This window comes from Filicampus tigris, chromosome 7 (assembly GCF_054856515.1).
Source record: "Filicampus tigris isolate MCC_2025a chromosome 7, RoL_Ftig_1.0, whole genome shotgun sequence".
Classification (NCBI taxonomy): Eukaryota; Metazoa; Chordata; class Actinopteri; order Syngnathiformes; family Syngnathidae; genus Filicampus; species Filicampus tigris.
This window is the reverse complement of record NC_141223.1, coordinates 21,548,435-21,566,421: the sequence shown is the minus strand read 5'-3', so window position 1 is coordinate 21,566,421 and position 17,987 is coordinate 21,548,435. Positions and strand designations below refer to the sequence as shown.

Here is a 17,987-nt window from a genome sequence, read left to right as displayed (position 1 = left end):
CTCGTTTTGCTGGCAAATGACGGGACACCTTTTAAAATAGACGGACTGACGAATGACGGGTTTTCATCCGTCAATGTTATCGTCACAAACCACGTCCGTCAGTGACATTAGTCGGTCACTGGCGGACGCCCGTTTTTCTGACCTTTTTTGGGGTGACCGACTGATGGACCAACAGGCTTGTGACGGACTAATTGATGGAATCAAATGACAGACTGACTGACGGATTGACGGGCTGATGATTACAATGAAGTTCGTCATGTAAAATGACAGACTGATGAATGACGGACGGGTACCCTGGCCGCTGACGGATGAGGAATGACGGACCCGCAAAATTTTGTAACATGCCCACCTCTGACTATTTCCCCTGACTACCACAGCCAGTATCTCTCAATCTGTGACCGGTAAAAACTACATGTAAATCACCTTGGAGTGAGCACAGAAACCAATGCCGGAGCTGTTAGTGGAGCCGTCCCAGTATGAGTTTGAAGCAAAGCAAACTCAATTATAGGACTGGCTACAGGACCAAAACTATTACGTCAACGTCAGACAAACTCACAAATTGTCTTGCAAAGTAGATCACGCCGGACTATTATCATACCTGCCAAGCTGTACACTTTTAGCGTAATTTGTCTACTTGGAAACACCTTTTCAAACATGTACGCCGTACATCGCTGATTTCCGTTCACAGAACAGCAGCCATTCGAAAATAATGTGTAATGTGTAAGATTATATACAGATATGAAAGGACAAGGTGGTTGACTGGTTAGCACGTCTGCCTCACAGTTCGGAGGTCGTGGGTTCGATCCTGGCTCCGGCCTCCCTGTGTGGAGTTTGCATGTTCTCCCCATGCCTGCGTGGGTTTTCTCCGGGTTCTCCGGTTTCCGCCCACACATTCCAAAAACATGCGTGTTAAGTAGGGGTGTAACGGTACGCTAAATCGCGTTTCGGTTCATTTTTGGGGAAACTTCGGTTCGGTATACTTTCGGTACAAAAAAAACAGATTTATTTTATTTTTTTGATATTTTTGTTTTGAAAAGATGTCAAGTAAACTGTACTTTTTTTCAACAAAATAAATAAAAGTGAAACATTCGGGTGATATTCTAAGAAATTACACCAGAATAAAAATCGCAAAAGAAAATTTGAGACTAGTTGGCAGGCAAATTAGTCGAAATTCCCATCCCTAATAGACACATACGGTAGAGGTCCCTCTTAGCCAATGGGATGCCAGGAAGATGCTAGGCTAGCAGAGCAGCTATGAGTATGTTGCGTTCAGGAAACTCTGGAGCTGTGAGTCGCAGCCAATACTGCTAGTAGCAGCCCATACTGCGAGTATCAGCCCATACTTTCGCCTTTCGTGTTCTGAAATTTCTTTCGTAATTAGAGGCAATATTTTCCTGTTGAGGCGTTTCGTAACTTGAACATTTCATATGAAGAGACGTTCGTAAGTAGAGGTACTACTGTAATGGATGAATGGATGGATGGAAGGGCAATGAAAGGGCAAATTGCAACTTTCATAAGATTCAGTACACCCCGGGGTTGACAGGTATGCATTATTAGTGGCAGAAGATAAAGGGTTTGAAAACGTGCTACAAATAACAGATTCGACAAAACTTTTAAATTGCCTTTCAGAAACCATTTAAAGCCAATGCAGTTCTGAAAAAAAAATCTTAAAATGGCACTTTTATCTTTTGGTCTGTGCAGTTCTGGCCAGGTACATTTTTTTCTACTGTTTATTAGTGAAATGCAATCAATGCATTTTTTTTCCAGATTTAAAAATAGTCACATCTATGTCTTTGTTTCAGCAACTTAAAACCACAGTCGACCCCTGCATTTTTACTCTGGGAAATGACACAAAAACAACAATGGCAAACAAAGGGAAAGAAGAAGAATTTTTGTTACATGTTGACTGTCACTCCTAAATATCACACTTGACGTTAACAAACTCTAACTTTTAACCAATCAGAATCCTGAAGACAGTCACTTGCTGAGAAGGAAAAAGAACAAGCGGTTCGTTTGCTATTGTGCTTATTGTCATCAAAGTGGAAATCAACCCAAACAGATTTTTTTCAAGAATATGTTCCCAGCAGGCCCACTAGTTTAAACACAGCATTCAGATTAATATTGCGTTTGTGGAATATGAGTGAAGCAGTAAAATCCACCCTTTTTTAGCCATCACAGGGGGCGGCCATTTTGTCGACTGAAAATTACATCACAACTACTCAAGGCTCAGGTAACGACCAATCACGGTTCAGCTTCAGAAAACAGGTCAGCTGTGATTGGTCGTTACCTGAGCCCAGAGCAACTGTGATGTCATTTTCAGTCAACAGAAGTGACAAAATGGCCGCCCTAGAGATGGCTAAAACTGGCTGGATTAACTCTTATTCCACAAACATAATGAACTAGTGGGCCTGCATAGAACATATTTTTGAAAAAAAAAAGTTTGGGTTGACTTCCACTTTAAGGTCCACATTGCAGGGCACAAACTACTATTCAATCTCACACTCACACCAATGGACAATTTAGTCTTCAGTGAACCTAAAATTCATGCAGGGAAAATAAGCACCCAGAATGTCAGAACTGTGATGCATAGGTGCTAATTGTTGAGTTTTTACACATTTGTGCTGACATGGCTTCAATGTTTGTGTGTGATGTAGCGCAGGCCCCCTACAAACATCACTATCACCACCCGCCATCATGGCTCTCTGTTTGTGCTATTCAGTCAAAACACTAATGAGCCACATGTCTTCTCAGCACTGGTGCGACACATTTCAATTTAATGTTCTTCCTCGCCGGTAAAACATTGCTTGTGATGTTGTAGCACCTATGTGTGTGTGTGTGTACTTCAGTGCAACCCCACAGTGCGCTGTCCATTGTCTTCTCATTTAATTAGATGGATCAGACTTGTTCCTCTCCATGGAAATCAGATGGAGAAGTGAACTCTTGACCAATGAAGGAGTTTCGATTTCCAAAAATAAACAAAAATATTGTTACACACGCACACACACCTTATACGTTGTGGTTCAAGCCAAGGCTTGTGATCCCATGATTCCAACTAAAGTATGTCTGCAGGTGTTGTTGAGTTATTATTATTATTACTATTGTTGCTGCTGCTTTTTTTTTTTTTGCACAGCCTTCAACCACAGCATCCAGTTCATGGACCATCTCCATGACAACCTAGCGAGCTGAAATGATAATCAATCTGTCTGTCGTCAGGGATGCAACACTTTGATTACCACACGGTGCAAATACGAAAAACTGCAAATGCACCTTGGATTCATTTCCTCTCCATCTTTATTCCACCATTCACTTTGTTTTGTACACCTGCACAATCAAATAGGATTCCACCCAAGAGCTGAATAAAAGAAAATGCCCTTACAAAGGTAATAATGCTCAGTTTTGATTGATACTGTCAGAGAGGGATTCATTTCACAGACTGTTTAGTGTAGCCCTGCAGCGAATCATACTGACAGTTGTTTCTAATATTTTTTTTTTCTTTGGGAGCTACACGACAGTGATTGGCTGTCAACCAGTCCAGGGTGTACCCCGCCTCTCGCCCAATGGGATAGGACCCAATACGGCAATATTTCATGTATCTAAGTCTTGCAGATCAAAACCAAAAATGTCAAATTTGTGTCCAAACTGTGATCCAAACATGTTTGTCGCTGCACCAGGGCTAGAAGGTACTATAGCCTTGTCAGAATTCTGTCTCGCAACCGTTAAGCAACCAACCAGACACCCCCACCCCCCCACCCGCCCCCCCAATCCCCCCAAAACCAACCAGACGCCCACCCCCCCAAAGCTATGTTTATTTATTCACTTAAGTTGAAAAACATTAAAAACTTTCTGTTGCCGTGTTTGTGCTCCAGCTCTCAGTGTGTGTGTGTCTGTGCATCTGCATATATGATGTGGTTCACTAAATAATTCCCAACCATGCAACCAGTTCTACAGGCCCGCAATGTTCAGAGAGCTCATCCATATATACATTAAATAATAGCAGGGACACAATTCCTCCTTGTCGAACCCCATTGCCAACACCAAACGGGGCTGAGATATTGTTCCCCCATTTGACTTGCATTTTTTGATGGCTGTACCAATAAACCGAGATCCTCACCAAGTATTTAGGCACCCCTCTCTGAGCCAACTTTTCAAACAGTTTCCTATGGTTAACGTGATCAAATGTTTTTGAAGTGTCAATGAAACACAGCAAAACAGATAATTCTTGATTCTATATTGAGTCACCATTTCCTTCAGGGCATAAATACGCACGCCTGTACTATGTTTACTTTTAAATCCAAATTGGTTGTCTGTCATCTTTATAAAGTCTGTTAGTCTGAGCAACAACATTTTCATAATTACCTATCATTATCACGGCTGCCCATTTTACCAGCTTTATCCTTGATAACAGGGACCAATGGGACAGACAACATTGAATCTGGGAGCAGACCATGAAAAATGAGGTTGTCATATTGACAGAACTTTAAAAATATGAAAATTCTGATCAATTGTTTAGGAAGTGAATTTCTATAGGTTGGCGGCTCTCTGTCGCTCTGTGTTTGTAGGTTCGTCAGTCATTCTATGAGTCTCTTGGTGGGTCAGTCAGGCTGCCTCTTGGTCTGACGGTACATTCGTTGTATAGTATCTCATCAGATTGTACAGGTTTACTTAATACTTTTGTGGGCCTAAACAGTTGCTTGGTCTGTCATTATGTTTGTCATTCTCTCTGTCGGTCTTTTTGTTGATACAGTTTTTGTATTGGACCTCGTTATTATGCGGGTGTACCTAAAGGCCTATAGATAGACCAATCCGATGTTGACCAACAGTGACAGACGCTTACCCCCTGTGGCGTCCGGCCGGCTGTCGGCACGTCACGCTGGAAAAATACACCGCAACGACAGACAGCGATGCGGACTACCGTATTTTCCGGACTATAAATCGCCCCTTTTTTTTTTTCATAGTTTGGCCGGGGGTGCGACTTATGCTCCAGTGCTACTTATGTATGCTTTTTTTCTTCTGTATTATGCATTTTATGGCTGGTGCGACTTGTACTACGGAGCGACGTATAGTCCGGAAAATACAGTATTCAAGTACCTTCTGCGCATGCGTGAGATGTAATACCCTTCCATACCATCGGCGGCGGTAGTCACTATTTTTCATTGTTAGAAAAATCCAACCGGAAAGCTGTTGGCCGGGGGCGGGTTATAAAAACGTAAACAATGCATTCAGCTATATTCTTCGCTCACAATGAACTCCCACGCGAAGTAAACTCTCACGTTCTTGACACGGTATTATGAAATACCCGGTAGTTAAATTGTCAACACTCGCTCTTGTACTTGTAAGAAGATTCAGGCAGCGAAGGCGTGCTTACTGTTTATCCGCATTTGGCATTTTTCCGTTGGTGCTCCAAAGCACTGATTTGCTAGCTAACAGCTAGCAATCAGAGTGACCAAATGTCACGACTGGCGACGCCGATTCAACATGCGTAAACACCCACCAGACGCTTCCTGACGGGTTACGACACTACGACGGTGGTCACTACACTAACCAGACGGCGCATTCAGACGCCACGACGTCGGTTTGGTCTATCAAGGCCTTAAAACACTGTGGCAGGCCTGAATATAAATAGATTATTTTTTTAATGGATGCCCTTCAGCCGGCAACTCTATGCTATGAGGCATCAGAGAAGGTCATAGACTGGATGTTTCCAACATGCATTTACAGCTCCTGTAAATCCGCCTGATTGGTTGAGTAAGTACGTTTACATCCACTCTAGAGAGAACTAATCAGTATGTTCTCGCTGCTGATTACACTGGAGTGTTTCCTGCTACATAGGAAACGCTGGTGAAATGGTATTCAAAGAAAAGAAGCTAAGTGGAATGGAGGATTGTTTCAGTTCAGTTATATAGAAAGAAACAAATAATGATACAAAGTGCAATGTGAAATACACATGCATAGCCATAGGAACCTTACTCCATTCACTTTCTAGCCTTTTCGGTGGGGGCGGGGGGCAATCAGCAATAACTCAACGACACACAATCTATTCGCAAAGGGGTTTGATGTTCATTGTAAATCTTTTCCTTTGTTGTGTATGTACAGTGCAGTATGTCAGCATGATTGCAATACATTGTAAGTTTGGATCCAGGCAAGGCGCCCGGATTTTTTCCTCTTCTGGGGCTAAGGCTTGACCGATATGTGGTGGTGGTGTGGTGGGGGTGTGCGTGTGTGCGTGCGTGTGTGTGTGTGTGTGTGTGTGTAGGTTGATTTTCATTACTTCACTTACTTGAGAGGTTCTCTCATTTTTTCAATAGAAGTATGAAACACACCACAAGCATAGGTATAGAAGCGTGGAACTGCCAGTGTGGAGTAAACTTTTTTGACTGGCAAACTCGTTTCGTTGAACATATTTGCATAGTGCGTCAAACATATTGATTGATCTAATGTACGCTAAATGCTAAAAACAAGGGGGTATTGACTTGTGTAGTATCAAGTATATTTACATTTTTAGTGATTTTTTTGGGGGGGAAAAATATAGAAAATGAGTTCTTGCACTTGTCTCACTTAATGTCGGTTTCACGTTCCGCAGTTTTTCGGCCATCCTTGAATGGAAAAAAATACAGTATGTACTTGCTGTTTGCTTCAAACGTTTTGTTGTTGGGTCAGGATAGTTGCTCTTTTATACGTGTATTGGAAATGTATCCAAATGAAATATATAAAGAGCACGCATTTTGAACATATGCACCTACTTTGTCGATATTTAAAATAGCATTTTGTCATAAATGTGGTCAGGAAGTGTGTGGCCCCCCAGTAGCACTGATGAAAACATGCGGCCCCCTCCAGCATTTAAGTTGCACATCCCTGACATATTTAATATCTTGGAATGTCAAATGTGAATGTGCAATAAGGAATAACTCCCCTCAACTAGGGCATTTTTATGATTCCATTTACCTTGCATGTTATTGCACATTTTTCAAAGATGATTTTCTTCAGGTCTCTGATTTGCTGAAATATTGATGTTGTTGGTCTGTCCACGTTCAAGTGTGATCTTTATGAGTGGCTCCTCTTCTGGGTTGTTTCTTCATCTTCCCGTCAGGCTGTTTATCGGCTTAAAGCGTCTTGTAGTTAAAGGATTTAGCGTCAAATGTTGCAATGGAAGGTGATGATGATGATGATGTTTGACTTTTTTCTCCTGATTGGTTGCCATACGTTTAGTATACAGAGATTGCATTGTCTGAAGTGCCGGTAAACTTTTCAAAAGTTTCGGAATAGCAATGCTTTTTCAAAGGTCCATGTTCTGCAATCAAGTTCATGGCAAGTTCATGTACTGAAAATTCTCTGCAGGGCAAGCCATTAATATTTCCCAGAATGTATCCTTTATTTTTGTTGTGACTTTTCTGTGACCTTCTTCTAATTTCTCATTTGTTCACTCCAATGTGTTGTTTTGTATTTTTAAAGGAGATGTTAAATCCCTGTTCCTGTAATTTCTTGCTACTTTGCGGTTCATTTATTGCCGATTCACTCTTTCACAGATTTCCATTTGTGAACTCAACTTTGTGTTACAGTTTTACCTTGCTATTTTGGCATGTTTTCTTGCTATTTTTCTTCCGTCGGACCAGTCAAGGAATGAACATTAGGGTCGCGTTCGGTACTTTACTCTGGCGCCCGCGCAATACTCTGTGAGTCTTTATGTTCGGAGAGGCAGAGTGCGCTCCCCTCTTATTAGTTTCCAAAGGCAGCCAACCAATCAGCAGCTCGCGCTTCAACTGTTTCCATTTGGACTGCCTGACACACTGAAGCATTTGGAGCACTCTGAATGAACGAACTGCACTTTTGAACAACGTTCTGTTCGGAAACTCCTAACGTTATTCATATGTACCGTTCAGTTAGAGTCGAGCCGGATAAGCGGATTGTAAACAACTGTGTTCAGAAGTTGCGAGCGAAGCACACTCAGCCACCGACAGCACGACAAGGACGACGAAACATCTGCAAATAAAATGTTAAAGTCTTTGTTGAAGTTTGTCTTTAAAACAGATTACCTTCACTAGAATCCCGCGTTGCATTTCATCCAAAGGTGTTGATGTTATTGTGCAAAGTGAAAGTTAGTTTCCATGATTACTTCTGGTGTCAGTGCTTCTTTGTGGTCCTAAAAGAAGAAGAAGCAGCAGCAACAAGAGCAGATGTAATGACACAAACTTTCATTTTGCACAACAACAACAAGGGTTTAAAAGGGAATTTATCCACCAGGACTGCACTTTTGGCTAAAACGCTCCACGGAATTCTAGTTAAGGTAAGCCAATTTTAGGATAGAAATTAAAACTTTAATGTAGTTGTTAGCCAACATTCCGTCGTAATCGTCCGCTGCCGGGCTTGTAGATCGCGTTCCTCTCACATCCTGCAACTTGGTATTTATTCTTCATTTTGCATTTTTAAAGTTACATTTGTGTAATAAGTATTTAGAAGGGTGGGAATCATGTTGGCGGGTTTGCGATGGGTTAATAGAGGCATAACCCCCCCCAAAAGAAAAATTTGAAATAATAATAATAATAATAATGTAAAGAAAGTCAACCTTTACTTCGCGATTTTTCACTTTTTGCGGGGGTTCTGGTCCCCATTATCCACGATAAACAAGGGATGACTGTTTTCTCTACTCTGTTTCTATTATCCACGTTGCAGAAAAACTTGATTGACGCCTCCCTAAAAACGTTTAAACTGTAACTATACCACCGACTATAAGACTGAGACATCATGGTAATATAATTTCAAACTCAATTTACAGCCTTGCCCTTAAAAATAAATGTCTTACAGATGATTTGATTTCGATAAAAATGCGCTAGAAGTGCACTTGTGTATTCCGCAACTTCCTTAGCACATGGGTTAGTCTTTCAGTCGAGTCTTGCATCACTTCAATGGAATGTCCATCCTTGAGAGAAATTACTACTTTCCTATTAGCCAGGGCTCTGGTTCCATCTTTTGGCAATAGAGTGTCATCAAAAGAGTACAAAAATGTGCATACGAAAGTATCTTAGGTCAAAGAAATTTCACAGATTTTCTGACGATAACATTCCCCATTACAAGCAAAGAAATTTGCAAATGCCTCTCATGTCCAACATGTGTTTCTCGCAGCAAATGCCGTCTCCTTGAACACAATGCTGTGGAACAGAGAGAGAGAAGGTGTGTAGATTGGGATGAAAAAGAGGTGAGGAGGCAAGGACAGACATCATTGGGAGGACACTTGGCCTGCCCGCTCTCATCCGGCGTGATTGACAGATGGGTGCATCGGCCGCACTCTCGCCGAGGCATTTTCCCGCCCCGAAATCTGTCCATCAGCGCTTGTCTCAGCAGAGCGACAGCCATGACATCTAATCACAGTCCAGCCGGCGCCTCATAACTCGTGGCTAATGCGCTGCAGGTAACGCAGGGGGAGACACGCCGCCGCCTAGGCACTATTAATAGTCTGGATGGTGGCAGCTGACAGGAAGTGGATCGCTCTGATGGCAAGGGAAGGTGTCGCTAGACTATATCACAAGTCTGTTTGGGTTTAAGTCTCATCAAACTCAACTGTGTCCGTGCATTTGACCTCACAAAGTGACTGGAGCCTAACGTTTTATTTCCTTGCTGTCACTTTGGCTGCCTCACCTTAAAGTACCCAAGCACAGGCTGGAGGTGTATAGTAGCACTTGTGTGGCTCTTTTAAAGCAGTTATTCTCGAATCACTGTGTCACATGAGCGATCATCAGGTGTGTTGAGGGGAATTATTATGGCCGGACCCATTAATCGGTTAGATGATTTCATTGGCCCAAATTAGCTCTTTTAAAATCAGTCATTTTTTTCCAGATTTTTTTTTTTTTTTTTTCACATAAGACACAAGGATAATGACGCTCAAACATTCCGCACTTAAAAAGTATTGGAAAAAACAACGTACCAATTTCTGCAGATTTTTCTTGCTGTTGTAAAGTTAAACAAATACTAAAGGACAAGTCTTGTAAAACAGTAAAATATTCCGCCTGTAATTCATATATTGATAGTTGTATGCATTAAGGGACCTAAAAATCTATGATTTTATTCAATATTCATACACATTCATATATACTTTTTCAAATCAATTGGACCATTACTGTAATTGCTTATCAGAATTGTATTGTCAAACACCAAAATCGGCATCTGTCTCATAAAATCCATATTGATATGTTGCAGTGAGTTGAGGAGAGTCATGCTTTATTTTGCCAAAGTCTTGTGCCATCTTAATGCCCAGGAACCTTTTTGAAGTGAGTCGTGTGAGTGAGTGAGTCGTCATGTCGTGCTTTACCGCCATCCTGTGGCACCTTGGATTCTAGGAACTATGTTGAAGTGAGTCGAGGAGCTTCATGTGGTGCTTTGCCACCATCTTGTGGCACCTTGGAACGACTGTATGTTGAAGGAGTTGAGGAAATTCATGTGTTGCTTTTTCCGCAGGCAGTTTTGGGGCATTTTAGTGCCAAGGAACTACAGTATGTTGAAGGCGTTTCGGAGGTTCGTGTAGTACTTTGCTGCCATCTTGTGGCATCTTGGTGCAAGGGACCTATGTTGAGGTGAAGTGAGGAGTGCCATGTAGTTTTCTGATGCCATCTTATACCATCTTAGTCGAGGTCCTTGAGACTTTTTCGTGCGTTCTGTTATGATCCCCCACTTTTGTGTCGACTGTTGAAAATGGTGTCAGCGGCTTTTTTTTTTAATTCAATATTAGAAATTATTTTTTGGCAAGTAGTCTGACAAGTGTAATTTGGCAGTTTGATGACATCATCCTGACTCCACGAGTGTTGTCATTTAGGCTCAGGGCTTCAACAAGTAGTTGCCCCAGAGCAGTGGCTAACAGGCTAATTTCAGCATAAGCTCTTTCTGTTGAATCCTCACACAATCAGGATAAAGTTGTTACTGACGCCCAGAGTGTCGGAGCGTCCTGCACGGCGTCAATTCACACTTTGTTTCCTGTCCATCATGTGTGATTTGTCAGTCTCGACTCTATGTAACAACCCTCCCAAACACGAGGGGAATTGTTGACACGCTGGCAGTGCACAAAGACGTGGAACAAGGACATGTGTCACACCTTACACCCTTATTACGCCGCCAATGACAAGTGAGACAAGCCGTCTGCTCAACATTTGTGCTGCACGGACGCGTCTATTGCTCCATCCAGGCTCACTTGTCTGTGTGCATTGCGCTGCCACAACATGCTGGGTCGGGGGTGGCACACACATCAAATATGCTGGAGACGGGCGGGTGTGCAGAGGGGTGGAGGAGGTTAGAGTGCTGTATATGGAGAGGCGTTTCCCCAACAGTTATTTCACATTTCATACAGAGTAATGTTTCACTTGAAATGTATATAATACTCCCATTGCTAGGACAACTACTATTTAACCCCCCCCCCCCCCCCTATTGTTTTGTGTGTCCCTTTCTGTATGCACATATATGTACTGTATGTGGTCATTTCTATTTCTATTTTCTATGTACACTATGTACTGTAATGATTGTGTGCAGAACAGTTCATGTATACTAGTTGTGAGTGTTTCACTGTTGTCTAAAAGAAATTTACCTGTGGGGACACAGTTTATCTAGATCCTGATCCTGATGCTACTACTGCTACAACTATCATTGTTGAGTTGTTGAATTTCCCCATTCGGAATACTAATGATAAGTATGAAAGAAATGAGTAACATTCATAAAAAACTGCTACTCCCAATACAATACAGTATTTTCAACTGCTTCTACAATGATACTGCATTGTCATGTGTAGTGTAGTGTAGTGTAGTGTAGTCCTACTACAGTACTACTAAAGCATAAGTTGAATTTCCCCTTGATGCATAATGACCATTGTAGCACAATGAATTAGAATATAATTTTAAAAAAAAGACTGCTACTACTATTGCGTGTGACTCCTTCTAGCGTAAGTTGAATTTTCTGCTTTCAGTATAACAAATGTCATTACAATAGAAATAAAACAATATTACTACTACTACGACTACCTCTGCAACTGTTTCTACTACAGCTAGTGCTATAATACTGGTATGATTACTCCTACCCCTTTTCAGTCCCTCAAGGACTTTGCGGGCATTTTTTATGATTGTTGCGGTCTAAAATGCCTGATTTTGCGGGCAATTTTCCTAAAGGTTGCAATAAAAGTTGCAATTTTGGGGGGCTCAAAACCTAATTTCTTTACAATCAAGCAAACTTTTTCTCCAAATTTGAAGTGGATTTTTACAAAAGATGTTTGAAACCGCAACAGATATTTACAAATGTGTATATTATTGAAAAAGCATACAGTATTTAGCACATTTCTCCTCTCAGCATCTGGAGTTAAATCACATTTGATGGCAACAGTCTTTTTCTGAATGTGGCTCCTCAGTGCTTCTTCTTTCTGGTACACTGCAGCTAAATATTTTTTTCAAGCTGATGATAAGCCAGAATGGCTCCTCCATTAATGACTTTCTCTCTCGGGGATCTTCTCATAGCTGGGTCACTAACAGACAGTGGGATGTTGATAGCTTCACAGATCTGACAAGAAAGCGAAAACATTTAGCACTCTTTACATGACTTTTTTCCCCAACTGTGTGCCTCGATAAAATGTAATATCACATCATCAGCCTGTACTGTGAAATAACTACAGGTGGGCAAAACAGGTGATTTTATTAAAGTAAGGTTTTGTACACAAGTAACATTTTGTACACAAGGGAGTTGGTGTTACTTCAGTTGATAATTTTGCACATTTCAAATTTGTCTGATGATTAAACTTCAACTAACACAATAGAATGCCCAGAAGGCGGTCATTTGGCTACTTATGCTTTACATTTGACGATGTCACCCCGCCATATCACCTGCTATTTTGGCAGGGAATGGCCAATTTACAAAGTAAAGTCATCTACTTGTAGCCAGCAGAGTTGTTTGTCAAATATCACCCAGATTTGTCGTTCAATAGTTGTTGCAAAAAAAGTTGTAAAAACCCTTGGGCGTTCTAGTGTTTTAAAGATAACTGTCAGACTCCTGAATTCTGCCTCCTGACCCACATTAACACTTATGGACTGTTGCTCCACACCTACTCACATCACCCATAACTGAAATAGCGAACTATCCCGTCGCAATTCATCTGTAAATTATCTCAACCGCACTACTGTAAATACTGCATAGTTAGCCATCCCATAGGACATAATTATAGTTCCCCAGCCTGTTGTAAATATTGCACCTATAGCTATAGCCTGGTATAACCATTTACACAATTAAAGCCTTCATACTATAGCCAAATAATACATAAATATATATATATATATATATATGTGTGTATATATATATATATATATATATATATATATATATATATATATATATATATATATATATATATATATATATATATATAGAGAGAGAGAGAGAGAGAGAGAGAGAGAGAGAGAGAGAAAGAGCGAAAGAGAGAGAGAGAAAGAGCGAAAGAGAGAGAGAGCGAGCGAGAGGTTATATTATACTAGCAATCCCTCCCGAGCTCTGCTGCGGGGACTTGAGTGTGTGCCTGCCTCCAGTGCTGTGTGCGAGGTGCCAGGCTGGGTGGGCATTGTTCTGAGAAGGTTCCCACACTTCCCCAGCATACATACCGTGTCCCATATGAGTGCTGATGGAGACCGGCCAAGCGTGTGAAATAGCTCTTTTTCACTTGAATAAAACCCAGGAACTAAAAATGATAATACATTTCGCTCAATATGTTGCCTTATATTTGTTATAAGTGGGGGAAACTACACGGTTTCTATTGTAAATGACTTGCTTTCGATAATCTGCCATGCAATATGTCTTTCTGCTTCCTTTACTTTTACTCATAAACTGTCTTCTCTTCTTTTATTCCTGGCCTGCTGCATCAGGAGCTGCTGAAACCATCACAGGTACTACTCTTCCCTTTTTGCTACCCTCTCCTCAGTTGTACATGCTGCTCATCTGCTCATCTCTGCTGATTAACATTGGACCTTTTTTGATTGAAAAAGGTGGAGAAAGACACACAATACATGTGTATTGATGGAGATGGAGATGGAGTTGCTTTCATTTTTGATTCTATCAGTCAATATTTCTTTGTCTTTACAAGGTTAATTGTTTGCCCTATTCGTTTGTTGTTCTGAGACTATATATATATATATATATATATATATATATATATATAGAGAGAGAGAGAGAGAGAGAGAGAGAGAGCGAGAGAGCGAGAGAGAGAGAGAGAGAGAGAGAGAGAGAGAGAGCTCCTTACAAAGTCAAAGAAGTCACAAAAGCACTCAGTCGTTTAATGGGTGTGCGGTTGATTGTCACCTACTTGTAAATTTGGGCCTAAGCCAACCAAATATATACAAACGCTTAACAGCTACAAAATTTGGTAAACCCGTGGAATGCATGTCCATCCAATTCAGCAGCCAAATTGTTCAATTTATCAACTTATGTTATTTTGGTCATAGTTTAGCGTTATTTTTATATTAGCTCTCAATATAATGTAGTCACTGCAAAGCAGCGTTGCTAAATACAGTGGTGAACCAACTGACGGGTTTTACGAGTGTTGTGGGCAAATATTTGTGTTATGGGCGCGAGATAGGGCCAGCAAATTTCAGAAAAGTAGCATTTCGGAGATAAAGAAAGAATTCTTCGTAACAAGGAAATTTTATTGCCACTCACAGTTGAAGTTTACTATGAAATTAAACCCAAGCCAACGATTTGCATGTTTCTATTTAACCAAACTACATAATTTTCTTACAAAAGGTCACTAGCTTGATATATATATCATGTGTCACAGTATTGGCACCAATAGTGCAATGGCACCAATAATGCAATCGGCATCGGTGCATCAACACCAAAAAATGTGGATGCATCCATCCATCCATTATCGATACCGCTTATCCTCACAAAGGTCGCGGGGCGTGCTGGAGCCTCTCCCAGCTGTCTTCGGGCAGTAGGCGGGGGACACCATGAATTGGTTGCCAGCCAATCGCAGGGCACACAGAGACAAACATCCGCACTCACAATCACACCTAGGGCCAATTTAGAGAGTCCAATCAACTTACCATGCATGCATGCATGTTTTTGGAATGTGGGAGAAAACCGGTGTACCCGAAGAAAACCCACGCAGGCACGGGGTGAACATGCAAACTCCACACAGGGAGGCCGGAGCCGGGATCGAACCCACAACCTCTGAACTGTGAAGCGGACGTGCTAACCAGTCGACCACCGTGCTGGAGCCCATCCCTGCTGACTTTGGGCAGTAGGCGGGGGACACCCTGCACTGGTTACCAGCCAGTCTCTTAGCCAATGAAATGCATCAGAATATACATGTGACGGTGTCGTGAGTTGTCAGAGGATATCCAGAATTCGAGGAGTGAAGGCGGCACAGTCGATCGTGAGAGCTCTGCTATAAGTCACGGCAGTGATATAGACGACACGCTCGTGGACTTTAAAGCCGTGAAACCATCCGAACGGGATGTATGGTTAAGATATATGTTTGTAGACAATGACGATTTCAACGTCATTGTAAGAGAATACAGCATGGTAATTACCACTCGATTTTTTCCATCCATCCATCCATTTTCTGTACCGCTTCTCCTCACAAGGGTCGCGGGGCGTGCTGGAGCCTATCCCAGCTGTCTTTGGGCAGTAGGCGGGGGACACCCTGAACTGGTTGCCAGCCAATCGCAGGGCACACAGAGACAAACATCCGCACTCACAATCACACCTAGGGGCAATTTAGAGTATCCAATTAACTTACCATGCATGTTTTTGGAATGTGGGAGGAAACCGGAGTGCCCGGAGAAAACCCACGCAGGCACGGGGAGAACATGCAAACTCCACACAGGGAGGCCGGAGCCGGGATCGAACCCACGACCTCTGAACTGTGAGGCGGATGTGCTAACCAGTCGACCACCGTGCCGCCTCTCGATTTTTTCTTAAAATTAAAAATAGTGACTTGCATCTTCGATTGAAACATTAAAGATTAGTACACTCAGGCCTGTGTGAAAGCCACGTCTAAACTCTCAAATAATTTTGGACTGATGTTTCTATCTGCTACAGGGGCTGAGATATGAATTATTTTCGATATATATCATACACCTATATTATTAGGTGGCAAAAATGTCAGCTTTTCAAGGGTGACTCCAAAGATGACCGTAGGGTTTAGAGAGATGTCTCATGAGGGGCTTCAGGATTTAATGGGTTAATCCCTTTTTGTGTCTACCACTCATTAAACAAGAGTTTTACACTTAGAGAATCAACTTGGTCAAATTAGTCGGTCTGACACTGATTGAAACCTCCTCGTGCAAAGGTTCCAGAAGTTGGAATTATACCCTTTAAAGCCCAAATCCCTGTTGCTTGTCAAGGAGAGTTTCATCATGAGGATCGGGCTCTAATGACTGAGCGGTATGAAGAGACACAGCGGGGAGAAAGAGGGAACATCAGAGACAGAAAAGTTTTATTGTTAATGATGTTCTGTAGTGCTGCTTGTTGCTGCCGGACGCGCTGACTCAATTGGACGCTCATCCGTCCTGCCTTTGATGTTGACAAATGCAACAACAAAAAAATGAATCCAAGCAAGCGTCATCTATGAGGTGCCTGAAACCCAGAACTTTTGCAAAAAATTGGTCTAGTTTACTTTTTCTATCAAATGAAAAGCATGCATTTCTCGACACAGGCAATTAGATCTGTGAGCCAACCTCCTTTAGATGTTGAAAAACACAACAAAATAAGATAGAGCGGTGCGTTTGACGGAGGACAGGGTACAACTATAAGGTTATGAAATAATCGCTGACCAATGGGAGCCAAACCCTTTGAAATTCCCGAATTAACAAAGGCGACAATGGGGTTCTTGATAGATTTTCATGTGCCATGATCAACATGTATGCTAGATATCCTGTCAAGTGGGTGGACAGCAAATATTTTTTGGTGTGGATGCGCCGATGCCGATTGCACTATTGGTGCCAATACTGTTCATCCGTACTCGTATTCTGACTCCAAAAAATGCTCCGATACTACAAGACCGATACCAGTTAACCAGCCTGAAATGTTTCTTTCGGGTAGGTGGCGTAGGCATGTCAGGAGATACTTTAAAGTAAACATGGATGATGAAAGATGATGGATAATAAACCCTTGTAACCGAAATGGTTTGTGGTACAAGCGAGGCTGCTAGAACAACATGCAGTTGGCTGTTCAAATGTCAGTAGTGACAAGTTGTTACTATAAAAAGTGTTTGTGTCAGTGTTGGGTAAATTAGTTGTGCTCCGGTAGATCGGCCACCGAGCGATAATAATAATAATAATAATAATAATAATGATGTATAATTATCTAGTTAGTAATATTTATGAATCAAGTGTTAGGTTCAGAATCAGGTGGATTTTTTTTATTTGTAATATGTTTAGAGACTCATTAAACGATCTCTGATTAAAATTTTCTGTTGACCAGTATTATGGAAAAAATCGTTAGTGAGTTAGCTTGAAAATGTTATCGGTATCAGAATAGGTATCGGGTGATCTCATTTGTGGATGATTGTATCGGAATCAACAGCGCAAAACCCTGATTACAACAAAAATGTGTGACCTGTCAAAAAATAAAAAAGTTTACAATATTCAACACAATCGCAAGACATAATGGCATTTTGTAGTCACAGTACGAGCACTCAAATATAAGTGTTTATACTCATGACCGCTCTAAGAAAAAGTGGTGCATCCTTCATTTTTCCACACTTAGCAGGGTTTGTTTTTCGTGGTGAACCATCAAACTTTGCTCCAAATGTCCTTGCTAGAAACTAGAATTTCATGTACCTAGCTGTATAGCCAGTTCCATATTGGTGGCGATCAGGTTTACCACTCAGGAGGAGTTCATTCAGGTACAGCTGCTGGAAACGGCACCTTTAAACCAAAATGTTGACTACCTGTACATTTTTCCATGCAGGCTCTTGATTGTATTCAGTCATTCAATCAGATGAACAGGTGGCTGACGCCAATATGAGCACTACCGAT

General features: G+C 41.6%; 1 protein-coding gene across 3 annotated transcripts in view; it reads left to right on the top strand.

The window, feature by feature from the left end:
• The window catches only part of cadm1b (cell adhesion molecule 1b), a 250,988-nt gene that overhangs the window by 147,778 nt on the left and 85,223 nt on the right, over window positions 1–17,987 (top strand). For 2 of the 3 annotated variants that reach the window (XM_086034995.1, XM_086034993.1), the window contains exon 2: window positions 13,872–13,892. The exons of the other annotated variant lie outside the window; for it this stretch is intronic. In XM_086034995.1, coding sequence (XP_085891121.1) covers window positions 13,872–13,892 — 21 coding nt within the window. The remainder of the gene's footprint in view (window positions 1–13,871; window positions 13,893–17,987) is intronic. 3 annotated transcript variants of the gene reach the window in all.